This window comes from Drosophila persimilis, unplaced genomic scaffold, assembly GCF_003286085.1.
Source record: "Drosophila persimilis strain 14011-0111.01,24,50 unplaced genomic scaffold, DperRS2 tig00000000-arrow-pilon, whole genome shotgun sequence".
In the NCBI taxonomy this organism is placed as follows: Eukaryota; Metazoa; Arthropoda; class Insecta; order Diptera; family Drosophilidae; genus Drosophila; species Drosophila persimilis.
Genome location: NW_020825288.1, coordinates 14421293 through 14445658, shown reverse-complemented (window position 1 = coordinate 14445658; position 24366 = coordinate 14421293). Strand labels below are relative to the sequence as shown.

General features: G+C 43.9%; 6 protein-coding genes and 2 non-coding genes across 12 annotated transcripts; 3 read left to right on the top strand and 5 right to left on the bottom strand.

The window, feature by feature from the left end:
* Positions 1-2419: 2419 nt before the first annotated feature.
* On the bottom strand, positions 2420-8502 carry LOC6587932 (glutamate receptor ionotropic, kainate 2). 5 transcript variants are annotated; one of them, XM_002013678.2, is made up of 15 exons: positions 8344-8494; positions 8148-8278; positions 7763-7926; positions 7102-7708; positions 6726-6883; positions 6436-6657; positions 6164-6370; positions 4794-4878; positions 4461-4737; positions 3970-4171; positions 3680-3902; positions 3506-3621; positions 3292-3441; positions 2984-3130; positions 2420-2670 (listed from the first exon to the last, which is right to left on the bottom strand). In XM_002013678.2, exons 2-15 carry the CDS (start codon positions 8239-8241, stop codon positions 2464-2466), a joined length of 2859 nt encoding a protein of 952 aa, XP_002013714.1. In that variant the 5' UTR covers positions 8242-8278; positions 8344-8494; the 3' UTR covers positions 2420-2463. The 5 variants fall into 5 exon arrangements, with proteins under 5 accessions (XP_002013714.1, XP_026851146.1, XP_026851147.1 ...); XM_026995345.1 differs by lacking the exon at positions 2984-3130 and having other exon boundaries at positions 8344-8492; XM_026995346.1 differs by lacking the exon at positions 3292-3441 and having other exon boundaries at positions 8344-8492.
* Positions 5295-5883, top strand: LOC6587897 (protein Turandot Z). Its single transcript, XM_002013679.2, has 2 exons — positions 5295-5362; positions 5418-5883. Exons 1-2 carry the CDS (start codon positions 5340-5342, stop codon positions 5848-5850), a joined length of 456 nt encoding a protein of 151 aa, XP_002013715.1. The 5' UTR covers positions 5295-5339; the 3' UTR covers positions 5851-5883.
* Positions 8503-10872: 2370 nt separating the features above from the next.
* On the bottom strand, positions 10873-11525 carry LOC6587923 (protein Turandot M). Its single transcript, XM_002013677.2, has 2 exons — positions 11447-11525; positions 10873-11384 (listed from the first exon to the last, which is right to left on the bottom strand). Exons 1-2 carry the CDS (start codon positions 11467-11469, stop codon positions 10934-10936), a joined length of 474 nt encoding a protein of 157 aa, XP_002013713.1. The 5' UTR covers positions 11470-11525; the 3' UTR covers positions 10873-10933.
* Positions 11526-12372: 847 nt separating this feature from the next.
* On the bottom strand, positions 12373-12950 carry LOC6587878 (protein Turandot X). Its single transcript, XM_026994866.1, has one exon. It carries the CDS (start codon positions 12933-12935, stop codon positions 12522-12524), a length of 414 nt encoding a protein of 137 aa, XP_026850667.1. The 5' UTR covers positions 12936-12950; the 3' UTR covers positions 12373-12521.
* A 2454-nt stretch (positions 12951-15404) lies between these two features.
* Positions 15405-18337, top strand: LOC6587752 (BTB/POZ domain-containing protein KCTD12). The gene has a single exon (XM_026988833.1). It carries the CDS (start codon positions 15661-15663, stop codon positions 16345-16347), a length of 687 nt encoding a protein of 228 aa, XP_026844634.1. The 5' UTR covers positions 15405-15660; the 3' UTR covers positions 16348-18337.
* A 2677-nt stretch (positions 18338-21014) lies between these two features.
* Positions 21015-21593, top strand: LOC113567379 (protein Turandot B1-like). Its single transcript, XM_026995032.1, has 2 exons — positions 21015-21063; positions 21125-21593. The coding sequence occupies exons 1-2, from the start codon at positions 21038-21040 to the stop codon at positions 21522-21524; spliced, it is 426 nt and encodes a 141-aa protein (XP_026850833.1). The 5' UTR covers positions 21015-21037; the 3' UTR covers positions 21525-21593.
* A 1000-nt stretch (positions 21594-22593) lies between these two features.
* Trnat-cgu lies at positions 22594-22665 on the bottom strand. Its single transcript has one exon. It is a non-coding gene; the product is annotated as a tRNA-Thr (tRNA).
* Positions 22666-22968: 303 nt separating this feature from the next.
* Positions 22969-23040, bottom strand: Trnat-cgu. The gene has a single exon. It is a non-coding gene; the product is annotated as a tRNA-Thr (tRNA).
* Positions 23041-24366: the final 1326 nt, after the last annotated feature.

The window sequence follows — 24366 nt, the reverse complement described above, 5'->3', positions numbered from 1 at the left end:
ATAGCTCGTTACACCTTTTAAGGCAACACCAATCCGTGGCGACATGGAGCAGCCAATATTCTAGATCTTAACGAATGTTAACTCCTGGTTTTGCCGAATATTTTTAGTAACAAGCAAATGCTTTAAGTGTGTATCAAAACGTTCAGCTTTAAGTCCTTCAGTCCTATGCAACCCAGATATAATTACATCCACATCTACACACTCATAGGCATTGCTTAATGCGTGTGTGTGTGCGTGCTGGTAATTTTAAGCTTTAAGAGAGATATGTGTATGTATTAATGTATGTGTTGTTGTAACTAACGTGTATATGTAGCTTTGTAACCCAATCCAATCCCTAACCAACCGAAGGACACAACGCAAACACTCGAATACAAAAGACCAAAGAAAAACCTTAGACGAGCTTACAACTTTATACGAGAGCTAGCAATTCACAATTCACAATTTCCATTTTCATTTCTTTTATTATTTACTCGTACAGAAGCAGCTAGCAAGTGTAAATTACACAAAATCGTAATGAACTGACACAGACAGAATCTAGAAGAAGCCTTTCTATGTCAGAACAACAACCACAGCAACAGCAACAACAACTACAACTAAAAACTACAACTACAATTCTGACACGCCCACCGATACACAGAGGAAAAACCAAGCAATTTATATACACACAAACATATCTGTACGTAAGTATGTATATGTATGTACATATATCAGTATTGCAGAATATCAGAAGTAGACTTCCCTCAATGGAAGTTTAATTGAGTGCATAAATTAGACGAACAATTGTTTGCCTGCCTATTATATGCTTCACGGAGCTCAATTGCTGGTTAATTTATCCACTTTGTGACGGGGCATCCTTTTAATGACCCCCTCCACGCTTTAAATTGAAACTGAAAGTATCCCTGCCCCAGCGGCCTTTCGGGTCAGAAGTGGAAGCGGGAGCTGACCACAGACGACACAGAAACAGAGACAGCCCATTGAACAGCCCAGTAAAACTAATTATGAAAAGTAAATCAAAATAGATAATTCAGTGTTGGGAGAAATAGCCTAGAAAACTAATTAAATATGCAGAACACCATATTAACTCAATTCAAATTCATTTAGATGGTTGACCCCGTTGTTTGTGTAGTTAAATGTTGGTTTTGATAGTAGATAATGCAATTTCGAATGGAGATAAATATGAATCAAAGTGGCAAGTGTTATGTTGTATGCTTCTTGATAAAAATATATATATTATAAAACTAAATGATTACACTATATACATACATGCAATTATAGCCAACTAATTGTAATGTAATGTAAGCAGATCAGGAAATAATGTTATGAAACTTAATCAAAATCTATTATTATTAACAAATATTTGTACGGCTGTCCGGCCCAGTGTATGTGTGTGCCTGAGTGTTACCATTGTAAGCGCATTGCAATATAGGATATAGAGACAACAGTTGGGCGATATTGATATTGATGCATACCCACAGAGACGACATACATATGAACTATACATGGTTATATACATACATACATATATGATAATGGTATTCGTATTATTATACAACTTATACACGATAACAACATATACACTTCTACTTTACTGCATGCCCGAATGGGGGCAACGATGGCAGTCAGGATGGGCAGTCAGTAGTCCTACAAATCAAAAACTTCGTACAATTTTACCTTTTCAACATCTCAGTGTCTAACAAAAAGCATTAAATGTAACTCCGCAAAGAAAGCTACCAATATATTGGATGTATAATTAAATACGAGTATATGTGTCGAGACACGCTATAATACGAGCAAGTCGATAAATATATTGATATTCAAACGGATAACACCCTTTGTTTCTTTTCTTAAAGAGTCTTAACAGTTCAATTTTGGTTCGGTTGAATTTTGAGAACGGTTTGGTTTACGACCTCTCTCCACTAATTACTTAATTGTGTACTTAACCTAATTACTGAAAAGTGCTTGGGTGTTATAATATGGTTATTTGTATGGGATATTCAAATGGAGTTTCTGATTTTCTTGTTGTGTTTCATTGTCCGCGGTGAATATTGAAATATACTGTATGTTTTAAGAACTTTTTTAAGGATTAAATAGTTTTTCCGGGGAATTAATAAATTTTTCATACGATTCGTTTATTTTTAAAACACAAAGCTGTTTTATTAAGTTCTTTTTGGGAAAAATATTTAAATCTAACAGATTTAAAACTCAAAAATTGAGAAAATTGACCGGGAAAATTCTACATAATTTTTACATAAAACATTACACGGTGGTAATATTGGAAAGATACTTTTGTCTCAAAGCTCCAAGAGCTTTTAAATAAGCTTTCCCTTCAAAAGCTATCATTGGATGGAGAAGAAAACTCAAAGCATTTTTCCCAACTCAAAGCTTGGAAGCAAAAGTTTATTCACGAAATTTCCCCATATGATTTCCCAGAAATAAGTATTTATTACTCTGCATTATTCTGCATTACTTCTTGGCATGATTTGGATGTTTGTCTGGTGCCTCACCCTCTGAGGGATCCTCGGGCAGCGAGTCCACGGATATTGAAGAGCCCTTTGACTTTGAGCTGGCTATCGAGCGCGAAGAGTTCTTCGGGTACTTCACCGCCTTGGTGTTGCCCGAGCATTGTATTATGAAACGAATCTCATCGATCAGTTCGGTCTTGAAATTCACCTGGGATGTAGATACAAATTAAATCGATGAGAGTTGAGAGCAAAAGTTAAGGCGGCTTAGGGGGCATGCAGTCGGTTGAACTATCGCAAGCAAATAGAGGAATTTGTCGAGGGAAGCTTGGTTAATATTTAATGCATGGACTGAAAGAATATTTTGGACAGATGAGTTGCTCCAGTTGCTCCAAATTGTCGCTGCTGGGAGCTGATGAAACATGACCTTTTCATGGCCATTTTTAGTCACGACACATATGGGTCCACGCCCACTCCGACCGTCAGGGCAGGTGTTAATATTTTTAGAGCGCCGTCCAGTTTACCTTGTTCTCCCGCGCACTCCAGTAGATGCTGACCACGCAGTTAACCAGGCCGTAAACGCTGCCAAAGCAGCTGCCCACGAACATGACCAGATAGACGCCGCCCAAATTAGCAAAGCCCAGCGAGGAGGCATCCGAATCGGCTTCCTCCTACAGATTTTCCCATGCAAATAACGTCGAATATTGCGATAAATATAGGAAAATGGCGGTGTGCGTGTGTGCGTGTGTAAGTGTGCGTTGGTGTGCGATGGTGTGCACAGCAGGCAGGAAAACTAATCGGACTGGAAGTCAGGAGTCTGTCGTGTCGATACCTTGTTCTCGTCGCTGCGCTCTTTCACACCGAGCACCATCTCCAGCAGGGAGACAAAGATGCCAAAGAAGGAGCCCACTCCCATCACCAGAAAGACGCCACCCAAATTGCTTATCTCCAAGGCCACGGCGCCGGCATCGTCGTCCGAATCCTGCACACACCCACACATGGACACTGACCCACACGAGCTGGCCAAGATTGATTCAGACACTTACCGAACAGGCTCCCCCGCCGCGCTTCTCCTTCCACCACTTTGTCTTCATTTTGGTCAGCAGTCCTTGCTCCTGCATCTCTAGAATGGCCTGGCTGAGAATGTCGCGATATGGCCAGTCTGTGAAAGAATCCGATTAGGAACAGCCTTGCCGACACTGACGCTGAGGATGAACTACTCTTCCGCATGGCTATTCCATAGCCCTTCTCGTCCAGCAGCGCTCCCACCTGGGTCAAAGTGCAGCGCCGCTCAGTGATGTACTCGATCGTGGTGGACTCCATGAGGAAGGCATAGTTGCTGTTTTCGACACGATCGACGCCCTCCTGATTAGAGTTCGTCATATACTGAGGATTATCTGTCAAGAACTGGTACATCTTCTGATACGTTGGATAGTTGGACTCCTATAAATTAATTAAATTCGCGTTGTTGAAGCTCTTCTTAATTACCTTTGCTCCCATCTTTACTCACCTTAAAGAACGTGAAGGTGCTGCCGCCATTCTTGGCACCATAGTTCACGCCGCCCTTGTTCTTAGACAAATCGTCCACGTCATTAATTGGCGTCACCAAGGACTCCACAGTGAGAAATGCTGCCAGATTGGCCGTGTACGATGAGACCAGAATCAGTGTAAAGAACCACCAGGATGCGGCCACAGCTCGAGTTGAATACGCCCTGCCAAAAAAAGATCAATTCGTAACTCCATACCGACTCGGAACTCCTATGCACTCTCAAACAGATATGTATTTAATTTATAAAAACTGAGGAAATGTAATAGTACTTGTACATTATATATACCCCCTGCACAATCGCTTCGCTCGTGAGCCAGTCGCCCCAAAATTCCCTTCAATAGGTGTGGATAATTTTCAAGTTTGATAGATTCGAATAAACCCGTAGTATACCCTTTGAACAGGTAAAACTAAATAAACATAAATAAATGAACATTTTGTAATCGATTACTCACTTGGGCGCCAGTTCGGACCCCTGCTGGAGCAGGGCGCCCACCGAGAACCACAGGCAATTGGGGAAACTGAACTGATTCTCCAGCTCCGTGGGCTCCTCAATGCAGGGATACGGATTGTCCCATTCCGCCGGCGACAGACGGCCCAGCACGAACATGCTTATGGACACACCCATATAGGCCAAGCCCAGCCAGAGCCAGACCTCGCCGGAAAAGGGCGACATGAAGGAGAATAGCTTGGGTGGCTCCTTCATTGGCTTGCGAAACAAAATTCCAATTCCTAGAAGTGTCAATCAGTTTTAATACACTTCTTGGAACAGCTGCCACAGCTCTTACCCAGACTCATAAAGGGTATGGTGAAGTCGACTCCGCTCTCCCGCTCTGATGTCATGGTCAGGTCGGTAATGCCCATGTCAGCGCGCTAATCAAATATGAAAAATTATTTAATCTGGTCTGAACCTGTGTACGTACATGTGTATGTATTATTCACTTCGAAATGTAAATAGAAAAGCATATGTAAATATTGCGTATACGCTCAGTTGCACATGCTGATAGGGCCATCTGTTAATTATGCATTTTAATTGAAATTTATTCGCTGCGAGTTAAGCCTCTGACAAAATTCCTCGTAAAAGAGAGCAGCTCTTCTGGGCAGTGTGCACATTACAGTGATAGTAAGCCCCAGCTTGTAGAGATTTTAATATTATCCCGAACAGCGAAATTCATCGGAATTCAGGCGCATTATCAATAGAATACATTTGACATTGTTATCAATTCCTGTTAAAACTGAGCTTCATCTCATGATACGTCTGCCTTTAAAAGGGCCACAAGGGCGGCATCAAATATCAGTTTACTCAAAGCCTCCCAGAGGAAGGAAATTCAAAAATGTCTCGCCTAATCCACCTCAGGTAAGGGATTGAAATAAATACATGAGATATAAGACTTAGCCACCATTCCTTTCAGTTTTGTTTTGGCTCTTCTGGCGTGCCTGACGGGCACCATCAGTGCCAATCCGATAGACGATGATCGTGACCGCCTAAACCAACTCCTCAGTAATCCGGAACCGGCAGACGATGCCGAGCTGCTGAGAAACACCCAAGAAGCTATTGCGCTGTACAAGAAACATGCTCGTCGCACTTTACCTGGACATCAGGTGGAGCTCGATTTGGATCGAGATATCAGAGCATTTGAGACTGAAAACCTGACGGTGGACGGTTTGCCTATTCAGGGTGGAGTGTGGGATTTGATTAAGAAGGGGGCAGATAAAGTACCCGATGAAGTCAAGGATCAGGCTAAGGAACTTGCCAAAACTACTGCCAAAGCTCTATTCAATAAATTGACCGAATACCTTAAGAAAAAAATTAGCGGGGAAGATGCAGCAAAAAAAGATACATAGATTTATGTAATCAATAAACTATATGAACAGTTACCCTTATTGTCTTTGCAAAATGCTAAATGGAGATGGAAATGTAAGCGTCCAATTATGCCGAGTATTAATTTGGGGCAACTGCAGTTGCAAGGCCAGTGACACACCACGATATAAATAGTGCGATACTTTTAAAAGCATCGTCTAATCGTATAAGGGTCATATTAATATTAACGATGATGGCAGCGTTTATGGCCATTAAAAGTAAATTAATAACCCGACAAGGTCGACAAGGGATAAGCTTGATAAATAGCCCCAACGGGATTCAACCCCCACAACTCACATTGTCGATTATTTCCCGCAGCATGCCATTCCATTCACCCGTCTTGGGGTCCAGGCCACCGTATTTGTTGTCCGGCTGGAGGCGGAAGGTGTAGCTGAAGCCAAGCTTCTTGGAGAGCTCATCGATGAGCTCGATACCAAAGCCCTCGAACTGATCGTTGCCCTCCAGCTTCTCGGAGGTCTCCTTCAGCATGCCATAGGGTTCGCTCTGGGCAAAGGAAGCCATTAGGTCAGCGGGTACACGAGCTCACCCTCACCCACATCCACACTCACAATAGCCGTGACGACGACGAAGCTTTTGTTCACCAGCGAACGCATATCCGGCTCTAAGGAGTGCGCCGGAGCCGGACGATTTGCCTGGAAGCCATCCTCGCCGCTCCACTGGCCAATTTTCTGCATGCCCGACACTGCCAGCTCGATGACCTCCAGCTGGAAATCTGTGCGCAGTCCCTCGTAGTCAAAGCGAATGGGACCCGTGAGGCCGTTCAGCGTTAGCTGAGGGGAGAGACAGACCATGAGAGTTGCATGAGTTATTCAGACTTGCCCCCCGGCCAGCTCCTCACCGACTTCATGTAGTTGACAAGCGTGTAGCCCTTATCCCAGGCGCTGTCATCGCCACAGCTCAGGGGCACGGGCCGGAAGTTCACATGCTTGTAGGTCTCGGCCAGCAGCTGGACGCCATCGTAGACCAGGGCCATGCTGTTGGTCAGAGGGCACGACACTGCATTGAATAGACAGAATAGAGCGGAGAAAGAGTCATAAAGAAAAACGTCATTTATCATTTTTTGCCCCTAGTCGTCGTCCGGGGCATGGGAATGCAATTCAATTATTTAAATTCACTCATGCGAGTAGATTTTGGATTTGCTTAAATTCTCTCGAGTCCTGGGACACGCCATCCGACATCCTCACAGTTCTGTGGAAGCTGTCCAGGTGATTTACCGTTCTGAAATGGCTCCTCGCTCTCGTAGAGGGCCTTGGCGACATCCTGCACCTGCTCGTTGTCGGGGGACACCAGACGCAGACCCGTGATGTTGGTGCCGGCATGCTGAAAGGGCTCCACGTCCATGGTGTGCCAGTCCAGGTTTCCAATCATATAGCGATAGTCGCTGGTCACCAGACCCACCTGCTGGGCCTGCTTGAAGAACTCGGGCAGCGTGCCCATCGACCCGACCACGACGAGTGAGAAGTCGTCCGCATTGCGTATACGCCGCAGGACATTGCGGTAGTTCCCGTTGAGGTCCAGCTCGTAGCGGCGTACGGTGATGGTGGGCCCGGCCGTACCGTACATCTGCAGCAGCTCCTTCACGGTGGCCAGATACTCGCCCGACTCGTAGACAATCGTGAAGCTCTCCCAGCCCAAGGCCAGCACCATGTCCTTGAGGGCCACGCCCAGAGTCGTCGGGTGCGGATGCAGGTTGATGGTCGGTAGCTGGGCATCGAAGTCCCAGCGCGTGTCCAGAAACGGCAGCTCCTTGGCATCGCAGATGCTCATGGCGTGACGGCCCGCCAAATTGGTGGTGGGTCCAAAGACGGCCACAAGATTTTGCTGTACATCGAAATAGGTTTTAATGAGGCTTACTGCAGGGGACTGGGGACTCACCCTAAGCATTCTGCACAGCTTCTTGGAGGTCTCGAAGGAGTTGCCCGGCTCAATGGCCACGGCCACGCCGTGCAGCTGCATCTTTTCATTCTCCTCGTTCGCCTTGCTTATGGCCAGATGGAAGATCTTCTCTAGATCGGGTTCGGTGTTCTCGTAGATGAGACCTCCGAAGATAGATAGAAACGAATTTATAATGAGAGAGTGCACGGCACAGTTTTCCTCTCTTTGTTTTGCTTGGCGAGTTCTGTTTATATTTTTGGGGCTTGCCGACTGGCCGACTGGCAGACTCGCCGCAATGTGGCATGCGGCATAAAAATACATGCCACAGAATGCGCGGCGAGCCACACACTGCAAATTCCTGCTTATATAATGAGTTTGTACTCACCGACATTTGTCCGCTCTGACCGGCAGTCGTCGACGACCAACAAAAACTGAAACAAACACACTGTGAAGCGGAATCCCCCGCCTGACCGCCACATCCTATTTGGCTTCGGTTTTAATGGTCCGTCTATACCGCTGTAATCAAAAATCCATAAATATATTCTGGACTTTGATCGGCTATGAAACTCGCAATTATTTACTTTTAATTGTGCGATTTTCTAACGTTTTCCTTGCCCCGCACTCAAATTTCTGTGCATATTTCTGCAGTCTGTCTGCCGCGAATGGTAATGGGAATGCGAATGCAGATGGCCAAGCAATTTGTTTCTGCATTTTCTGGGTCTTCTTCGGCACCAGCTGATGTTGAATTCGCCCCGAATATTTATAGCTTCTGAGTGGGTTGTGTTTTATCAATGAAATGGTTCTCGGGCAAAAAGTTTTGCCGCTGCCATAATCGAATCACACTCGCACTTCATTAGAGTCAATCATTGAACAACTTTGAGCCGTATTAATTAGTTGAGATTCACCTTTTTAACGCCAATTTAACGAGGATACTTGTAATTCCTTGCCACTCCACCGCGAGGCACAAAAAAAGTCCGACGGAATGCAGAAATTGCAGAAACTTGAAAATAAATCCACCAGATAAAAGAAACGTGCACGGCATACGTTGCGCATCGCACAATTGTACGGCTAATGGGTCAGGATCAGGGGAAAGTAGCTGCGGATTGTGCGGCCGAGTGGATGGGGTGGGGTGGGGTGGGATGGGGTTGTTGTGTTTAAGAAAGCAACGATAAATACACCGAAAGCACACGAAAACGAAAAGGAAAACAGCCAAATGCAATGGGGCGCACTGAGCGAGAGAGAATGAGGGGGAGCTCGGAGAAAGAGATTGAAAACAGCTTTCTGCGAAATTTGTTTCGGGCCCCATGGGTGTGTGCAACAAGCGTCGATAAGTGCAGCCAGCGCGAAAGGGAACCAGTCGAGAAGGAAAAATGGACGGGGCCGAGTGCCTGACACAATGGCTGGTAAACAAATTCATTCGAATTTTTGCTGGTGGTGGTACAGTACTCGTAATTCTGCGCTTGTCAGGGCCGACCGTGGCTGCTGCGCCCCACTCTTTGATTTTGAAGGTCCCACTAGATTTATGGGCCAGGCTTTGAATAATCCATTTAGAGCATGTAAAGCATGGGAGTGCGCGAACATCTCTTATTTTTAATAATGATGGTAAAGTAAAAATGTGAAAAATTGCTGCAGCGAGTGACTCTTATAGACACACACACACACACACGTACTTGCTGCCGGAAGGTTTTTATGTTTTTACTTTCGGGCATGTCCTTCACACACAATGGCCGTCAAGAGAGAGAGAGAGAGAGGCGAGTGTTGGCTAGTAGCAAACTGTTGCTGTCAGCCGTAAATAAAATCAACGTCAACGTCAGCCCCCGGGCCCACGACTCTAGTCCGGAATGCATCTGTATCTTCACCTGCTCCCAGTACTCTTTCGCCTGCACGTTCAGATGTGCACGATAGCTGTGATGAATGGGCAAGGGTATTCCTTAGACGACTGCTTGTTTGCATACACACCCACCGCTTCTCTCGGTTTTCCCCGACCCCTTGTGGTGTTAAATTGCCCAGCAGCCTGGTGCTCTCCTTTGCATTTACATAACGCCGTGCAGGCGTCAATGTATCTTGAGAATACGCACGCCGGTGCTCTCAGCGTGCCTGAGCGTGCATTTTCTGCTCGGCAAATAGCTGACATTGTGCATACGCACACTCGTGCCAGCACCAGCACCAGCACCAGCCCCAGCAATAGCCCCAACACAAATACTCGTACCCACACAAGCAGCAGTGGCATGCATTTGCATAAGTACTTGGGTTAGGTCCTTAAGCTGCCGCCGGCTGTACGCAATTAGCAGAAGCCATTTGCAAATCCATTTGGGGCACGCACGCAGATGCCGGGAGCTATCAACCATTTTGCCAATCAATAATCCAAGTCCATTCTTTGGGAGGCCAACGATGGAACGCGAATGTTACGTGTAGATATAGCAAATAAACAGAACTTATGTGTGACAATTGAATAGATCGATTTGAGAATTATTTGGACTGATTTCATCAGTAGAGCGCGTGTTTGCTTCTTATGGCATACAGCATCTCCTCATCGTCTTTATTCCAAGAACCCAGATTCTGGGAAAGATTATAGGGCAGCTTCCCAGAATGTAAGTAACCTTGGGTTATCTGAGCTTGGTCTCAATCTAGCACTTGGGCAAACATTTAATCGACATTTACATATTTATTTCCTTTCTCAGAAAGATTATGAACTGCAAGGCTATGTATTCAAACGAGCTGGCGGCTATTCATCAATTGAGTAATTATTCAATCAAGAGGTTGATAAGGTTTTTAATAAATTTCCCTATCTCGAGTTGCCATCGCTCGATCCCGACTACCTCAACATATGTGAGAGATCCACACACCTTATCTGATAGAGAAAGCTAAGACTATTATATTGGCATAGCTACAATATAATATATAAATTGCATGTCTTGCATACCTGCAATCATCTATTTTATGATGCCAAGTCTGTAAAATTATACAGAAGAAGGGCCTTTTGGTACATGCATTATATAAATCTGAATCGGCAACATCGGGTATCGATATCATATAGCTGACATATGAATGATCAAACTCCTTAAAGGTTTTTGTATAATATTAACGGCTTGACTTTAAAAATGATATTGTAGTTTTTATATGCATGTTCGGTATTTATTATAATATTTTTGGAACAATAAGTTCAGAGGATTACATTGATTTAGTCCTAAACATATAGCTGGCGACGAGGAAAACTAGACCGAAAATGGCGACCTCTCGGTTGATTTCCAGTCCCTTTGAGGACGACCTGGCATGTTCGACCGCTGCGCCCACGGCTTGAATGGCTCCCTCCACCACTATGTGCCTAAGAAGAGACGATTTCCAGCCACCGTTGGCTGGAACTCCATCGATGAGCACTTCAGAACTATTTATACGCTTGTGCTTCTCCAAAAGTTCATCGTTGCGCTGCTTTTGATCTTCGGGCAGTTGAAGACTATTGGAATGGTCCTCATAGAACTTAGCAAGGCTCCCCAGATTGGTCTCCTTTGTGGCTTGGTCCACATCAGGATTAGTGTAGATATAAACCAAACGACGTTTCTCTTCCTCATCATGCTGAGCGCACCCAATGGACACGAGGCATGCAAGGACAGCCATCAGGGAACTAAGAGAAAACCATTTCATTAAACGAAGTTTGTTTTTTTTTACCATTACGAGATCACTTACACTAGGCGGATTGCGTTGGCCATTGTTTTTTACGAGTCTTTCGAGTCTAGCTGTCGGGATGACGATCTGAACTGAAATGATAATTTCCCTAGGAGCCGCATCACTTTATATAGGCTGGCTCAGAGAATTCTTATCACTTATTTCATTCGGTTTGCTGTTTTATTTTTGTTTGTAACGCTTTTATTTTCACACAGAGCGTTTTCTTTCTTGGAATCAATACATTTGAGATTTCGAAGAAAATGAGGCTTAATCTGCTTTCTCGGGTTTCCAGGAAAGAAAACTTGATCTGTAATCTCGGGTTAAGACGGACTAAGACCCGACGGAACTCTCGTATACACGTGTATTAGAGGACACCAATCGCTGCCGACCCCTGCACTAGATTTCCTTGGAAACCAACAAATATATGTACCTTAGGTATGTATCTCAGGCTCTGATTTTCAATTTAGAATATTTTTATTACTTTACATAGACCATTTGTTGTGCTTTATTCTTCCCTGGGAATACCCTTTCCTCATATTATTTGCACACGTATAGCTGCCATAAATAGTGGGCCACAAATCAAGCCTTGGAGCGGCAAACTTTCATGTTTCAAAAGGTAAAACTAGGAAAATTTCGCTCTACAGGGATGAAATAATTCAGCTCACAAAAATTGTAGTAAAAGATCATAAAGCTTATATAAGAACGATCTATCTATCGTCATCCAAAAGCTAGTCTTTCTGGCTTCGAGATTTAATAAAATACTTTTTCAAATGATTTAAACACGCAATAATTTCAATTTATTTTAATAAATAAAAATACTAATGTGCTTGTGATTTGAAATCTCTACTATTCATAGGAAAAGGGTTCATTAACAAATTTAAATACATATGTACTTAAATTACAGAACCTTTGATGACCGTCATTATTTGAGGTCAAAAGAAAAAGTGTATTTTGCATATCATTCCTTTATTTTTTTAAAAACAATTCGATTATATCAGGTTTTCATAAAATAATATATTGAGTATTTTTGAATTCCTTCGTTATGAGAGAGACCTCATTATAAGAGAGGAATATGGGCGAATATTTATTATATTTTTCAGTGTGCCCCAGTTGGCTTAGGTGTCGTTGGATCGTATCTGATGAGACTAAAGATGAACTTGGCTATCAAGTTGCCGACCGTACTGGACAGAACGGATCCAACCCATCCTCCTTGAGCCGGAAGTCCATCCACCAACTTAGTCTGGGACTCGGTATATCTGGCAACGAACTCATCCCATTGTCTCTTATCGGCATCGGGCAGCTGAATGCGAGCGGGATAGCGCCTATAAAATTCGATTAGTTTTGGAATATTCCTTTCCTTCGTAAATTCATCTACTGCCGGATTATTATATATTTCGAGTATCCTGCTCTTTTCAGTGTCGTATTGATCGTCCTTTTGTGCCTTGACTGAGCACAGGAGACACACGATCAGGCACAACAGACAACTTAATTGGAACACCGGAACCTTCATTGCTATACTGGCACTCTGTTTAAAGAAACACTTCAATTTATAGCTACGAATGGATGATGGATGATTTACTATCTCGTAGTTCAATAATTTATTCAACTCTTATCTGTCTGACAGGGCGGTGCCATTCCAAATGGCTGTCAACTGATAATTGCAAATGATTCATTGAATTAATTGCATTTTTGGTCAAATATGTTTCAGCTAAGGCACCAAATATGACTTTAGTCAATATTTAATTCCCCACAACATTGGGTGTCTCTGTGTGAAGATTTCATTCCTGATTGAGTCAGTGGGTGGGGGAGCTGATTGCTGATTTGATTTGATTTGATTTGTTTTGGCATGGTATTCTGGGGCGTGCCAATTCTGACAAGCGAAGCGCCAGGTCGATTTGCTGTTTGCACTGTCAATGCCAATGCCCCAAATTGTTTCAGTCAAATCAAATGCACAATTTGCACTAGAAGCTTGATTGACAAATGTAAACCTTGAAATGTGCTAAACGTTTATTTTGGGATTTCCATGTGTACTTTGGCAGCCAGCCATTGGAAAGTTTTTTTTAAGGAAAATAGGGGTAACTTAAGTAAAGAATAATATTCAAATTGACTTTTACCTATCTCAAGTTGGAATCCCTCTTTAAGATTTCATTACATTTATAAGACCTGTCTTGCAACCCTTTTTGAAAAATCTCAAACAAACAAACCAGAAATAGCATGCAAACGGCTTTTGGCGAATGAAGGGCGACAATTTGGCGCGTTGTCAAAACAAAGTGCTACAGTAAATAGAAGCACTCAAGAGCGCACACAGGGACAGTCGCCGCGAAATGTGTGTGTACAGGCTGCCAGACAAAATCAATTTGAACCGCGGCAGCCAGCCAGACAAACAAGCAGCAGAGTCACAGCTAAAAGGAGAACCGACAAGAGAGCAAAGCAATCACACTCGCACACAATCTGAGGCTCGCCCCACACTCACACACACACACAGGCGAACACAGACAGATGCAGGCAACGCGTAATGGCGCGTAAAGTGTTGCGCCATCTTAATGCGTGCCGAAAACCACAAACTCATGGCCGCGAATACTTGGACGGGTGTAGGCAGGGCAGGCGTGTGATAAGGAAGCGCATTAGGCAGCGAGTGAAGGAGAGGAAGTGGGGGACCACAGAGACCACACCAGGAAACGGAAATGAGTCGAGCAAGTAGGCGAGATGGGCAAACAAGTTCAGACATGGGGGGACGGCTGGGGGTTTGGCTGAGTTGAACGCACTTGGGGCCACCGCCGACTCTCTTTTCATTGCAATTAGCAGTGGGCTCGTGTATTGGTGTGTATCTCCCACTCTCCGCCACTTCAAAGGGATAACCCAGAGAGAGAGAGAGTAGGCTAACGAGCTGCGTAAGAGACTGAGCCAGGAATTCGCTGTGCCTCTTGTTGTTGATTCAATTGCAGCGAGACTCACGCACAAAGTGGCCCATAGCCCATAGCCCATGTCCATGCCTGTGTATGTGTATGTGTAGGCCTGTGAACAGGGCTCATGAAATGTTAACAGCAAACAGGTGAGCTGCCAGGCAGTCTGGCCTGAGCTGCAGTAGTCGAGGCCCTTGGGTGGCCCATTTGGCACGAGGCCAAAACTGGCCAAGGCAGCCGCCCAACCAGTTGCATTGTCGGAGCTGGTGCTGGCTATGGTGCTGCTCGATGGGGTGCTGGTTGCCTGCTGTGGCATGTTAATGTCAGTGTCACGGTGTCAAATTGTCAGCGCCTGTTGCCACTGTGACCCTGCTGCCCTGCCACCACGAGAAACAGGAATATTTGGCATGCCGAGGCATGAACTATGTATGTGCGGCGCCTTAAAGTATGCAATGCGTGCTGTTGCCACAAATTTAGTTATGGCATGGACGTGAACTTTGCTCGGGTGCAAAACCCTCAAAAATGAACACACTCTACGTATGCTGAATTCTAATAAGAGAATCCTCAAAGGGCATCTCTAAGCAGCTCACACATATTTTGGGCTGTATTAGCATCTAAGTAGTGGCAGGCACGGCAAACAACAGTCTACCTGCTGCCGCCTAAGACAGAGCACAGAGCACTGAATCAGCGAACAGTAATCCAGCATATTGGCTATTAAGCATACGCCCTGTGGACCCTTGGAAACCCTCATCAAATTAATTACATTCGAGCAGCGAGCAGCCCTTCGCACGCATATGCCAAAAATATCCCGTGCACATTTTTTAAATTTAACCACTTGTTAAACAATAATATCCAATATCAAAACAAACGCAGCGAGTGCGCAGGCCGAAAGAGAGAGGGCCAAAGAGAGAAGAGTACAGTTTTCTCTCTTGGAAGTTTCCACAATGAATACACACAAATGGACTACACCAACGGGCGAGTGAAAAGTGGCACTCTGGCAGGCAGAGTCCCCAGCTCTCTGGCCAGGAGCAGGTGCCACAGTTCGACACGAGAGCTGAGCGAGTGCGGACGCGTGCAGCGGCTACCAAGCGGAACAAAACATTGTAAGAGCCAGTGCCAGTGCCAGTGCCAGTGCTGTAAACAAACCAGAAATTGTGTGAACTTGAGAATTGTGGGCGGAGAAGTGTACGTGCCTGCCATATGTGTGTTGGTGGCTGTGCGAGAAGGTGCCACAGATTAATAAGCAATTAACGCTGACCCACTGCAACAACCGAGAACCGACAACCGACAACCGACAACCGACAACCGACACTCGACAGGCCAGGCCGCAGTATGTCCGAAATCATTGAGCTAAATGTTGGCGGTGTCAGCTACACGACCACGCTGGCCACTCTGCTGCAGGACAAGACATCGCTGCTGCACGAACTCTTTGGCGAGGGACGCGAATCGCTGGCCAAGGACAGCAAGGGTCGCTACTTCCTCGACCGCGACGGAGTCCTCTTCCGGTACATCCTGGACTACCTGCGCGATAAGGCGCTGCATCTGCCAGAGGGCTTCCGCGAGCGTCAGCGCCTGCAGCGCGAGGCGGAGCACTTCAAGCTCACCGCCATGCTCGACTGCATACGCGGGGAGCGGGACGCCCGTCCGCCCGGCTGCATCACCATTGGCTACCGGGGCAGCTTTCAGTTCGGCAAGGACGGCCTGGCTGATGTCAAGTTCCGCAAGCTGTCCCGCATCCTGGTCTGCGGCCGTGTGGCCCAGTGCCGGGAGATCTTCGGCGATACGCTGAACGAGTCACGGGATCCGGACCACGGCGGTCCTGACCGCTACACCTCGCGCTTCTTCCTGAAGCACTGCTTTATCGAGCAGGCCTTCGACAATCTGCACGATCACGGATATCGTCTGGCCGGCAGCTGTGGCTCGGGGACGGCTGGCTCGGCCGCGGAGCCCAAGCCGGGCGTGGACACGGAGGAGAACCGCTGGAACCACTACAATGAGTTTGTCTTCATCCGGGATTAAGGCCACTATGCCGCCCATATCCCTACATTAAGCCCCCATCCACCCAACCAGCTGTCTCTATCCTTCTGTGTTTCGCCCTGTCCCGGATTCTGCTGAGGCCCACAGGCCACGTTACGACAACATTCTCAAGAACAACAACTAACAGCTGACATCAACATCGACATCCTGTCGTCCTTGTGACCTTCTTCTGGCTGCCTCGTCAGTATTTTGCGTGTGTGTCTTTCGCTTTAATGAGATATCCATTATGCGCATAGAAGATCATAAATAGGACAGGAACGAGCAGCAGCAGGATGCCAAGGAGAATCCAAAGGTTTGAGTTTCAACCCACCTCTCGATATACAAATGGGAACATTTCAGATGTACAATTGAACTAACAATCCACACATACCCCGTAAGCCTAGACAATTATTTATTCAGAAATACTTAAGCCAGGACCGCGTTCTTTTCCGTTTTGTGTTCCATATCTGTGTCGTTCCTTGGGGTTTCCTGCTAATTAAATGCGAGTCACACTTAATGTCGGGGGAGAGCGGAGAGACCCATCAAATTTGATATGTTGAGCTGGTGCGCATAAATTTCGCTGATGAATGAAGACGAATTCGGATTTACGAGCAGACAACAAAGTGAAAATAAATTGACAGCGGCAGAGGCAGAGGCAGATAACAACAACAAATCGAACATTTTATTAGCCCCAAAATCCGTTAATGCATTGAAGAATAAACAAAACGAGAGGAATACATAAAACAGATTCGAATGTAATGGAAGTGCAATGAGATAAGACCCAGAGAAGGTACTACAGTCTCCAATAGACCAGAAAGTCAGGAATACACTGAAACACTGAACAATTTGAAATACGGGTTACTCCCTTGAAACTAACGAAATATTGTAGAAACAGAAATCACCAGCAAAACAAATATCCAGCTCTAGTACCGAGCATACAAAAAACGAAAACAAAAATGGTAAATTTAAAGTTTTATTAGCCTAATAAAAGTCGAAACTTGGAAAAACAACACAAATACTATATACATACATATTGCTGTATACATAGCAGCATAGGATAAAGGCAGAAAACATCTGGCCCGAAAAAATTATGGCCTAAGCAAAAAGGCAAACGCAATCCATAAAACTCGAACACGAATCGATATTAGAACCATATTTACAATAAATATCTTACAAAGGCCGTCACAAGACAAGCAAAGCAGCTCTTCAAAATGATTCCGAATTCTGGAAAGCTGCGAATAAATCAGCCAAAAATTTGGCCATATTAAACAACAACAACAAATATTTGGCTTGACAGCTATGGACAGTGAGGTACTTAATGGGGGCTACAATTCCAGGTTTTTTACATGGTAAGAAATCTTGAAAAATATCTAATCCCAACCTGGTCATTCGCAATGTTCTGTAGCTCATTTTTGTGGCCCGAACACTCTGCCACTCGGACAAAGAGGAGCATTTAATGTCATGTGAGAAGCTTTTGAAAAACCACTCCGATTTATTGAAGAATTGTAATGAGAGATGCCAAAAAAAAACAAATGGACACAAAGTACTTCCAAGAACCGATGGGAATACAACACATGCCCAGTAAAATTTGCTGAACATTAGGGAACCCTCTTCGTTATTGATTTTATCCGCTTTGAGAGCGGCATTGAAACACATATATTCCGCTGACATATCTCGCATCGCATTTTCAGCATTTTCCCATTTACATATGTAGGTTTGTTGTTGATCTCATTTCCATCAACACCAATATTTGTCTACACAAGAACTCCAATGAAAATGCCAGGGCGCGTCATTGGACACACGAGCAAAAATTGTATAAAACTACGAGCATGAATTGTTTAAATCCTGGGTAAAAGTCGAATTGCATATGTAATCGTAAACAATAATTTGGCTACGTGCATGAGAAAACTATCGAGCTGCATTATACACTGATATACTGATGACGAGGCTCACACAGATAATATGAATCAATATATACATAAATATATCTATATATACCTAATTATATATTAAAACAATTGTCGATATTGAAAGTATCTTATAAATGTTTAGTATTATATGTAATTGAAACCAAATCGAAAGCGAAAGGGGCGGAAATGTACGAGTATTGTATTATTAATTGAATTAAACTAAAACTAAAGCTAATTTAAACTAAACTAAACCGAATGTAAAATGTATTTAGAAAAGCGCAAAAGTAAAACTGCTAAAATAGCCTATCTCAAGTACATATATTTACATATTACATATTTACGTATGTAAAGAGGTATAACTTACAACAGGCGAAAACCAACAATAAATTAAAGAAAACCGAAGAAAATGTGAGAGTGCTGATTGGGGTATGGGTTGTCAGGGGAAATCTCTATACTGCTTTAGCTGATTATCATTAATTGGCCATTTTGCTGCCCGAATAAAAAATTCATTCGTGGAATAAGTACATGGCGGAATATAAAATTTATAGACTCATAGGCCCACGACAGCTCATTAAAATTGACGAGCACACAAATAAAACGTCGCAATAATGTAAACAAAATCATAAAGGAATCAAATATACATTTAATATAAACAACAAAACGAAAAGTCGGCAAACAATGGCAAACAAAAGTTTTGCGGCCAACAAGGCAAACATCGGTGCCGTCTCAAAATGTTGGCGGGGAACGGAACAAAGCCGTGCACATAAATAGCTGAAAGTCTCTTTGAGGAGGATGAATGAAGGCAACCATTAAAGAGGCAGCAACAATTCGTCATTTGTTTAAATTCAAAGCAGGCAACAGTCATTTCTGTAGGGCTGTAGGGCTGTATGGGCTGGCAGCAGTCAGAGGTCCTGAACGGCAACAAGAGTCAAGGGAAAGGCAGAGAAATGTTGAAATTAAAAGGGAAAATGCTTTCTTGTTGTTTGCAATTTTCTTCTTTATGTGTTTGTGCGTGTTGAAGTGCGCTCTAGAGCCAGAAAGGTATACATACCAATAAAGGAAGCAGGCAAGCCAAAGGGAAAACGAAAGCGAAGGAAAAAAGGCGAAAGTTGGCGCCAATGGGAAATGCACTGCCTAAAAGGAGGCAACGGTACCCGAGCGAACACCCACCAACACAGCCACACAGCACGCCGTTCGCCGTTCGCCATCTGCATACTAAGCAACAAGCGAGTATTCTTTGCGTATGTGTGGGGGAGAGGAGAGCGAGACAGTGATAGAGAGATGTCAGATATTGACTGTACGGACTTAAGATGTACACAATATGCAAAGTGTGGGCCCGGAATAAGGTAAGTCGGTACTCCCACTCCCACTCCCACTCCCACTCCCACTCCCACTCCCACTCCCACTCCTACTGCCACTCCATCCATTCAGTTCCAAGAAAAGACCGAATTTTTGGTATCTGCTGTACGCATATAAATTGCAGAGCAAATACTTGGCTTGGCTTACTGCAATCCCCTACCCTTCTTCGTGCCAATTCCATTCCACTCTTACTCCCATGGGGGACCCAATCTACGACATAACCATGAACAGCCAAAAGGATACCCGCTACTGGGGATATCCGCTTAATAATGCTGATAAAAAACGGCAGCCATCCCGTTTTTTTAAATATTTAACAGATCAGTAGGATTTGAAGTCTTCTTCCTAGTGTTACATACATTTGCGCGAATCTATCATACCCTTGTGCGTTACACATACGGAGTATTGCCAGGCAGGCAAGGCCTTCCTGGGTGTGTTGTCGGCTTCTGACAGCAGGGAAATGAAATGATGCCTTTTTGTCTCTTACGGTAAATTACCTTGATTTGATTTCGCCATAGCGGAGTTGGCCCGTCTGATTAACATTTCCTCGCTGTGCGCGCAGTCATCGTCATCATCATGTGCAGCAACAAAAGTGCCTCGGCACTGGCACTGGCTCTGGCACTGGCACCCTGTCAGTTTCAATTAGTTTCAACTGGATGATGAGAGAGGCCCTCAACCGACCCGGTCCCCGGTTTGGGGCTATCCAATAAAAAGGCACAAGGCGCCCCCATCCGACCTTGTCGCCTGCGTGCCTTATTAATTCATAAATTTCGCATAGGTCGTGGCAGGATGCTTTAAATTTATGTCATTTCATTTAGTGGCGGGGCATCGAAGAATGCCAACACTTGGAGCTTATGTGGTTACCTTACCTTGCTTTGCCGCCTTGTCTCACACGTCGAGAGTCGAGCCTTTGAAATGTGTGGCATGCCTTACCGGGGCACAATTAACACATCCATTTCCATAGCTCTGGCAGGTGCTCAGAGTGCGTGGGCACTTAATTAAGTGATGGCTAGATCTGAGCGGCAACTTGTCTTTAATCTTCTGAAAAAGGATTGGTCACAAGAGGAAACGGTTCCCCGAGTAATTATTATATTAGAAAACCCATCCGGTGTATCAATTTAAGCTGTAATTTTGTTTGGCAATTACTTTTTGGTACCGGATAAGTACCACTTAAGCTATTTTAAAGCATACCTTATTTAAAGAATTACTCATTATCTGAATGCTCCGTGGCTTTTCCAAGAAGAGCGTGCCAATAAAGCCAATGATCTGGATTAACTGCTGATAACATTTACTTCGAACCCTCACTGTACAACTTCCGATTAGTTAATCTCAAATGGGCCTGTCTTATCTTCTCCAAGGGGTATATATTCTGTTGAATTCTACGTACCAGTTCAATTGTTTCAAGCAGGCGCTTAAGACTGGTCACGATGCCCACTTCTTCCTTAACTTCAGTGTAAGTCGAGTAAATCAAAAAGAAATTTCACATTTTAATATGTATTTATACGTATTTCCAGGTTTCTTTCGTTGCTCTTCCTATGCCTCTTATACAGTGGGTATACGGACAACAATTTGGATGAGGATAAGCGCAAACTATTTGAAATTTACAATAGCTCCCATGATGATATGACCAAGATCAATAATATCCCAGAATTAGTCAATATATATGAGCGCATTTCGTACACCTTATCTCCGGAACTAAGGGAAAAACTTGACAGAATTATCGATGAAAATACAGCTACGGATCATGATACTATATTAGTGGATGGCATGCCTAGACAAGGCGGCAAAAAAAAAAGAAAGTTTATAGCTCCCAAGTTCTTGACTGAGCCTGCAAAAGACGTAGCAAGTGGATTCTTTCAGAGCCTTGGAGCGGGTTTGTATGACTTCTTCTTTGGGAGTAAGAAAGAAGAGTAACATAGTATACATCAAATTTGTATATCATATACTTTAACAATACGAGAAATACAAATCGTGTACATTTAATAGTTGTTTAATTCATATTTTCAGGGATTAAATGGGCCTCATTTATGAGTTTTGTTGGTTTAATAAGTTACCCTTCATAGTGGGAGTGACCTAAGCAAATAATATTCCAGTTCCAGTATTGATCTTTGCCACGTTTTAGTGGTCATTCCTCGACGCTTCCTGGGAAGCAGCGTAAGAGTTTCTGCTATGTCGCAGCTCCATCTCGATAATGTTGATTGTATATATGTACCATATGTATACACTACTCGAATCAAGACAATAATTATCGGCAAGTGGGGATATCTGTAGGCATTGACAGTAGATGGCATATCTTTCCTGGTCAAGCTGTGATCGAGTCCTAGTTTCCTTCTTCGCAATTTGCTTAAATTTATTTTTATTTCCGCTCTTTATGGCGCCACAAGCATTTCCTCTAATTTGCCACCAAAACAAACAGGAACCCCACGCACAAGGATCGGGTCATACACAAGCACCAAGTACATCTGTACATACTCGTGTTGTATGTAGCTTGTACATAATCATTGCACGTTCTCCATATGGTCACACCCACACAAATGCAAAGACATAATGACCGCATCATTCACCATACAGCCAGAGCCCGAAATCCTATTTACAACTCGTATTTGCCGTTAGTTTTAAAGGCCCAAACGTGCGCAACGCCCTGCGTGTGCGAGTGGGCAGTCATAAAATAACAGTTGGAGCCGGCCACGAAGAGGGCTCAAGAAGTAGTTAGGTATGCCCTTGACGCAATGTTCTTTCCTGCTGCCCGAAATGGCAAGCTTACTACCAACCCACTCAACCCTTGATCAACCCCTCCCTGGGTTCAGAAAAATAAGAAAATATTACATTAAAGGGTTCTTGAGGGCCATAAGTAGAAAAATACTACATTGGAGTGTTCTCAAAGGCAGCTATGAATTACATATAAAATCAACCCTCATATTTAAATAATATCTGAAAGAAAAAGAAAAAAAAAAGGAAAGAAACCTAATGAAAGTTTGCCACTTGCCTCCTGTGAGGGTTGAACTCACGGCCTTTGGTTTACGAGACCAACGCTCTACCACTGAGCTAAAGAGGCACTGTGAAGAGCGGCGCCAAATGCCTTATATCACCCACCCCGCTCAGCGGTGCTTGGAAATAAAGAATAATGAGCGTGAAAGAGAGAACAACTGAGAGATGCTTATCAAACAGATCGTGACTCATCGTCATTGAAAGAACAACACACCTAAGTAAATAGAGTATGGTTATAAAATGAGAAAATTAATGGAAATATTTATTTATACTTTATTTTAGGAAAATTAGAAAGATATAGAAGAATTAGTAAGTTCTACTAAGAAAGTCATATGCGAAAAAGAGTCAAAAAAGTTAATCATGTGAAACTTGCCTCCTGTGAGGGTTGAACTCACGGCCTTTGGTTTACGAGACCAACGCTCTACCACTGAGCTAAAGAGGCTTCGTGGTAGCGGCTGCCAAACGGCGCATACGAGACAGCGCACAGCAAACAGTTCACCAAGAGAGCGTCAGAGCAAGAGAGCAGCATAGCGTCGCAGAGGCATGCGCAGTACAAATTCTAAAATATTAAAAATAATATTTACGGACATTAATTAAGTCAATTCTAATTTTAAGCGTCACAAACGGAGTAGCAGTTTCATTAGCAAAAAAGTGCGTTATAGAAACTATTGTTATATTGGTCATCAATTTAGATAAGACATTTCCCACTATCAATATCACTAAGTAAATGTGTGGGTACATCGTTTGGGGAAACTGGAGATGTTTCTGATAAGAGCAAGCACACAAAAGATACCTATTAGCTAATAGAGTACTAAAATTTCGTAATTGCAGTATGCATTAGACAGTTAATATGTGGCTATCCATCATGATGGCAGCCCAGAATTTGATGCTGCTCTTTGTTGCCTCTTAGCGTTGACCAAGGCGCACACACACACACAGAAACATCACTCATTGTCACAAACACACAACCACACACATTATGTGTGTGCCACAAAGCGGAAATGCTTTGTGGCAGCTCCAAATGAAAGCATTTCCCTTTTCCAGCTAGTGCAAAAAAGTGCCCAAAACATGGATTCAAATTTTCCCCTACCACTGCTCGTTGGCTCGTAATACATGCCATTTTCAGTCTCCCGGCCTTGGCTTTGTTTCAACTTGAGCCACCAGTGACAAATTCACTTGTCACACAACACAATTGCGGTGAATGATAGTCATCCACTGAATTCCCCGAATGTGGACAAATATTGTGCCAGAGAAACCGAGCCACGCTACCCAACAGATGTCGACAAAATATGAGTGACAATTCTATTAGTTGCAAATTGAACTGGCCCGGTCGAAACCAAGCAGGAGCCAGCCAAGGCAGAGAAGGCCATGCCAAGTGGTGGCGGGGCACGCAAACGAGGCATTAACACCCGTCGTAACTGGGGCTATAAACAACGGGTCCTCTGACACAATCCCAGAATAACTAGTACGTTCGGTTTATACTGTGATGAGATTGTGATGTCACCGAGTCCCCTTCTACACCAAAAGCAACACCTGATCAAATCGAACCGACCTTATAGGCTTAGTAATGCCTTAGCAGTTATTAAACGCATGCCTAGAGGTTTATCTGATCAACAGACCCTAATATATTCGTCCAAACTTTGCTGTTTAGCAGTATTTAAAGCAAAATAATCATAAACTAGACTGATTAAATCAATAATTTGCTGCAATATCTAAGCCAACGACTACATTATTATCTCAGTATTCTATTCGCATAAACGATGCCCCT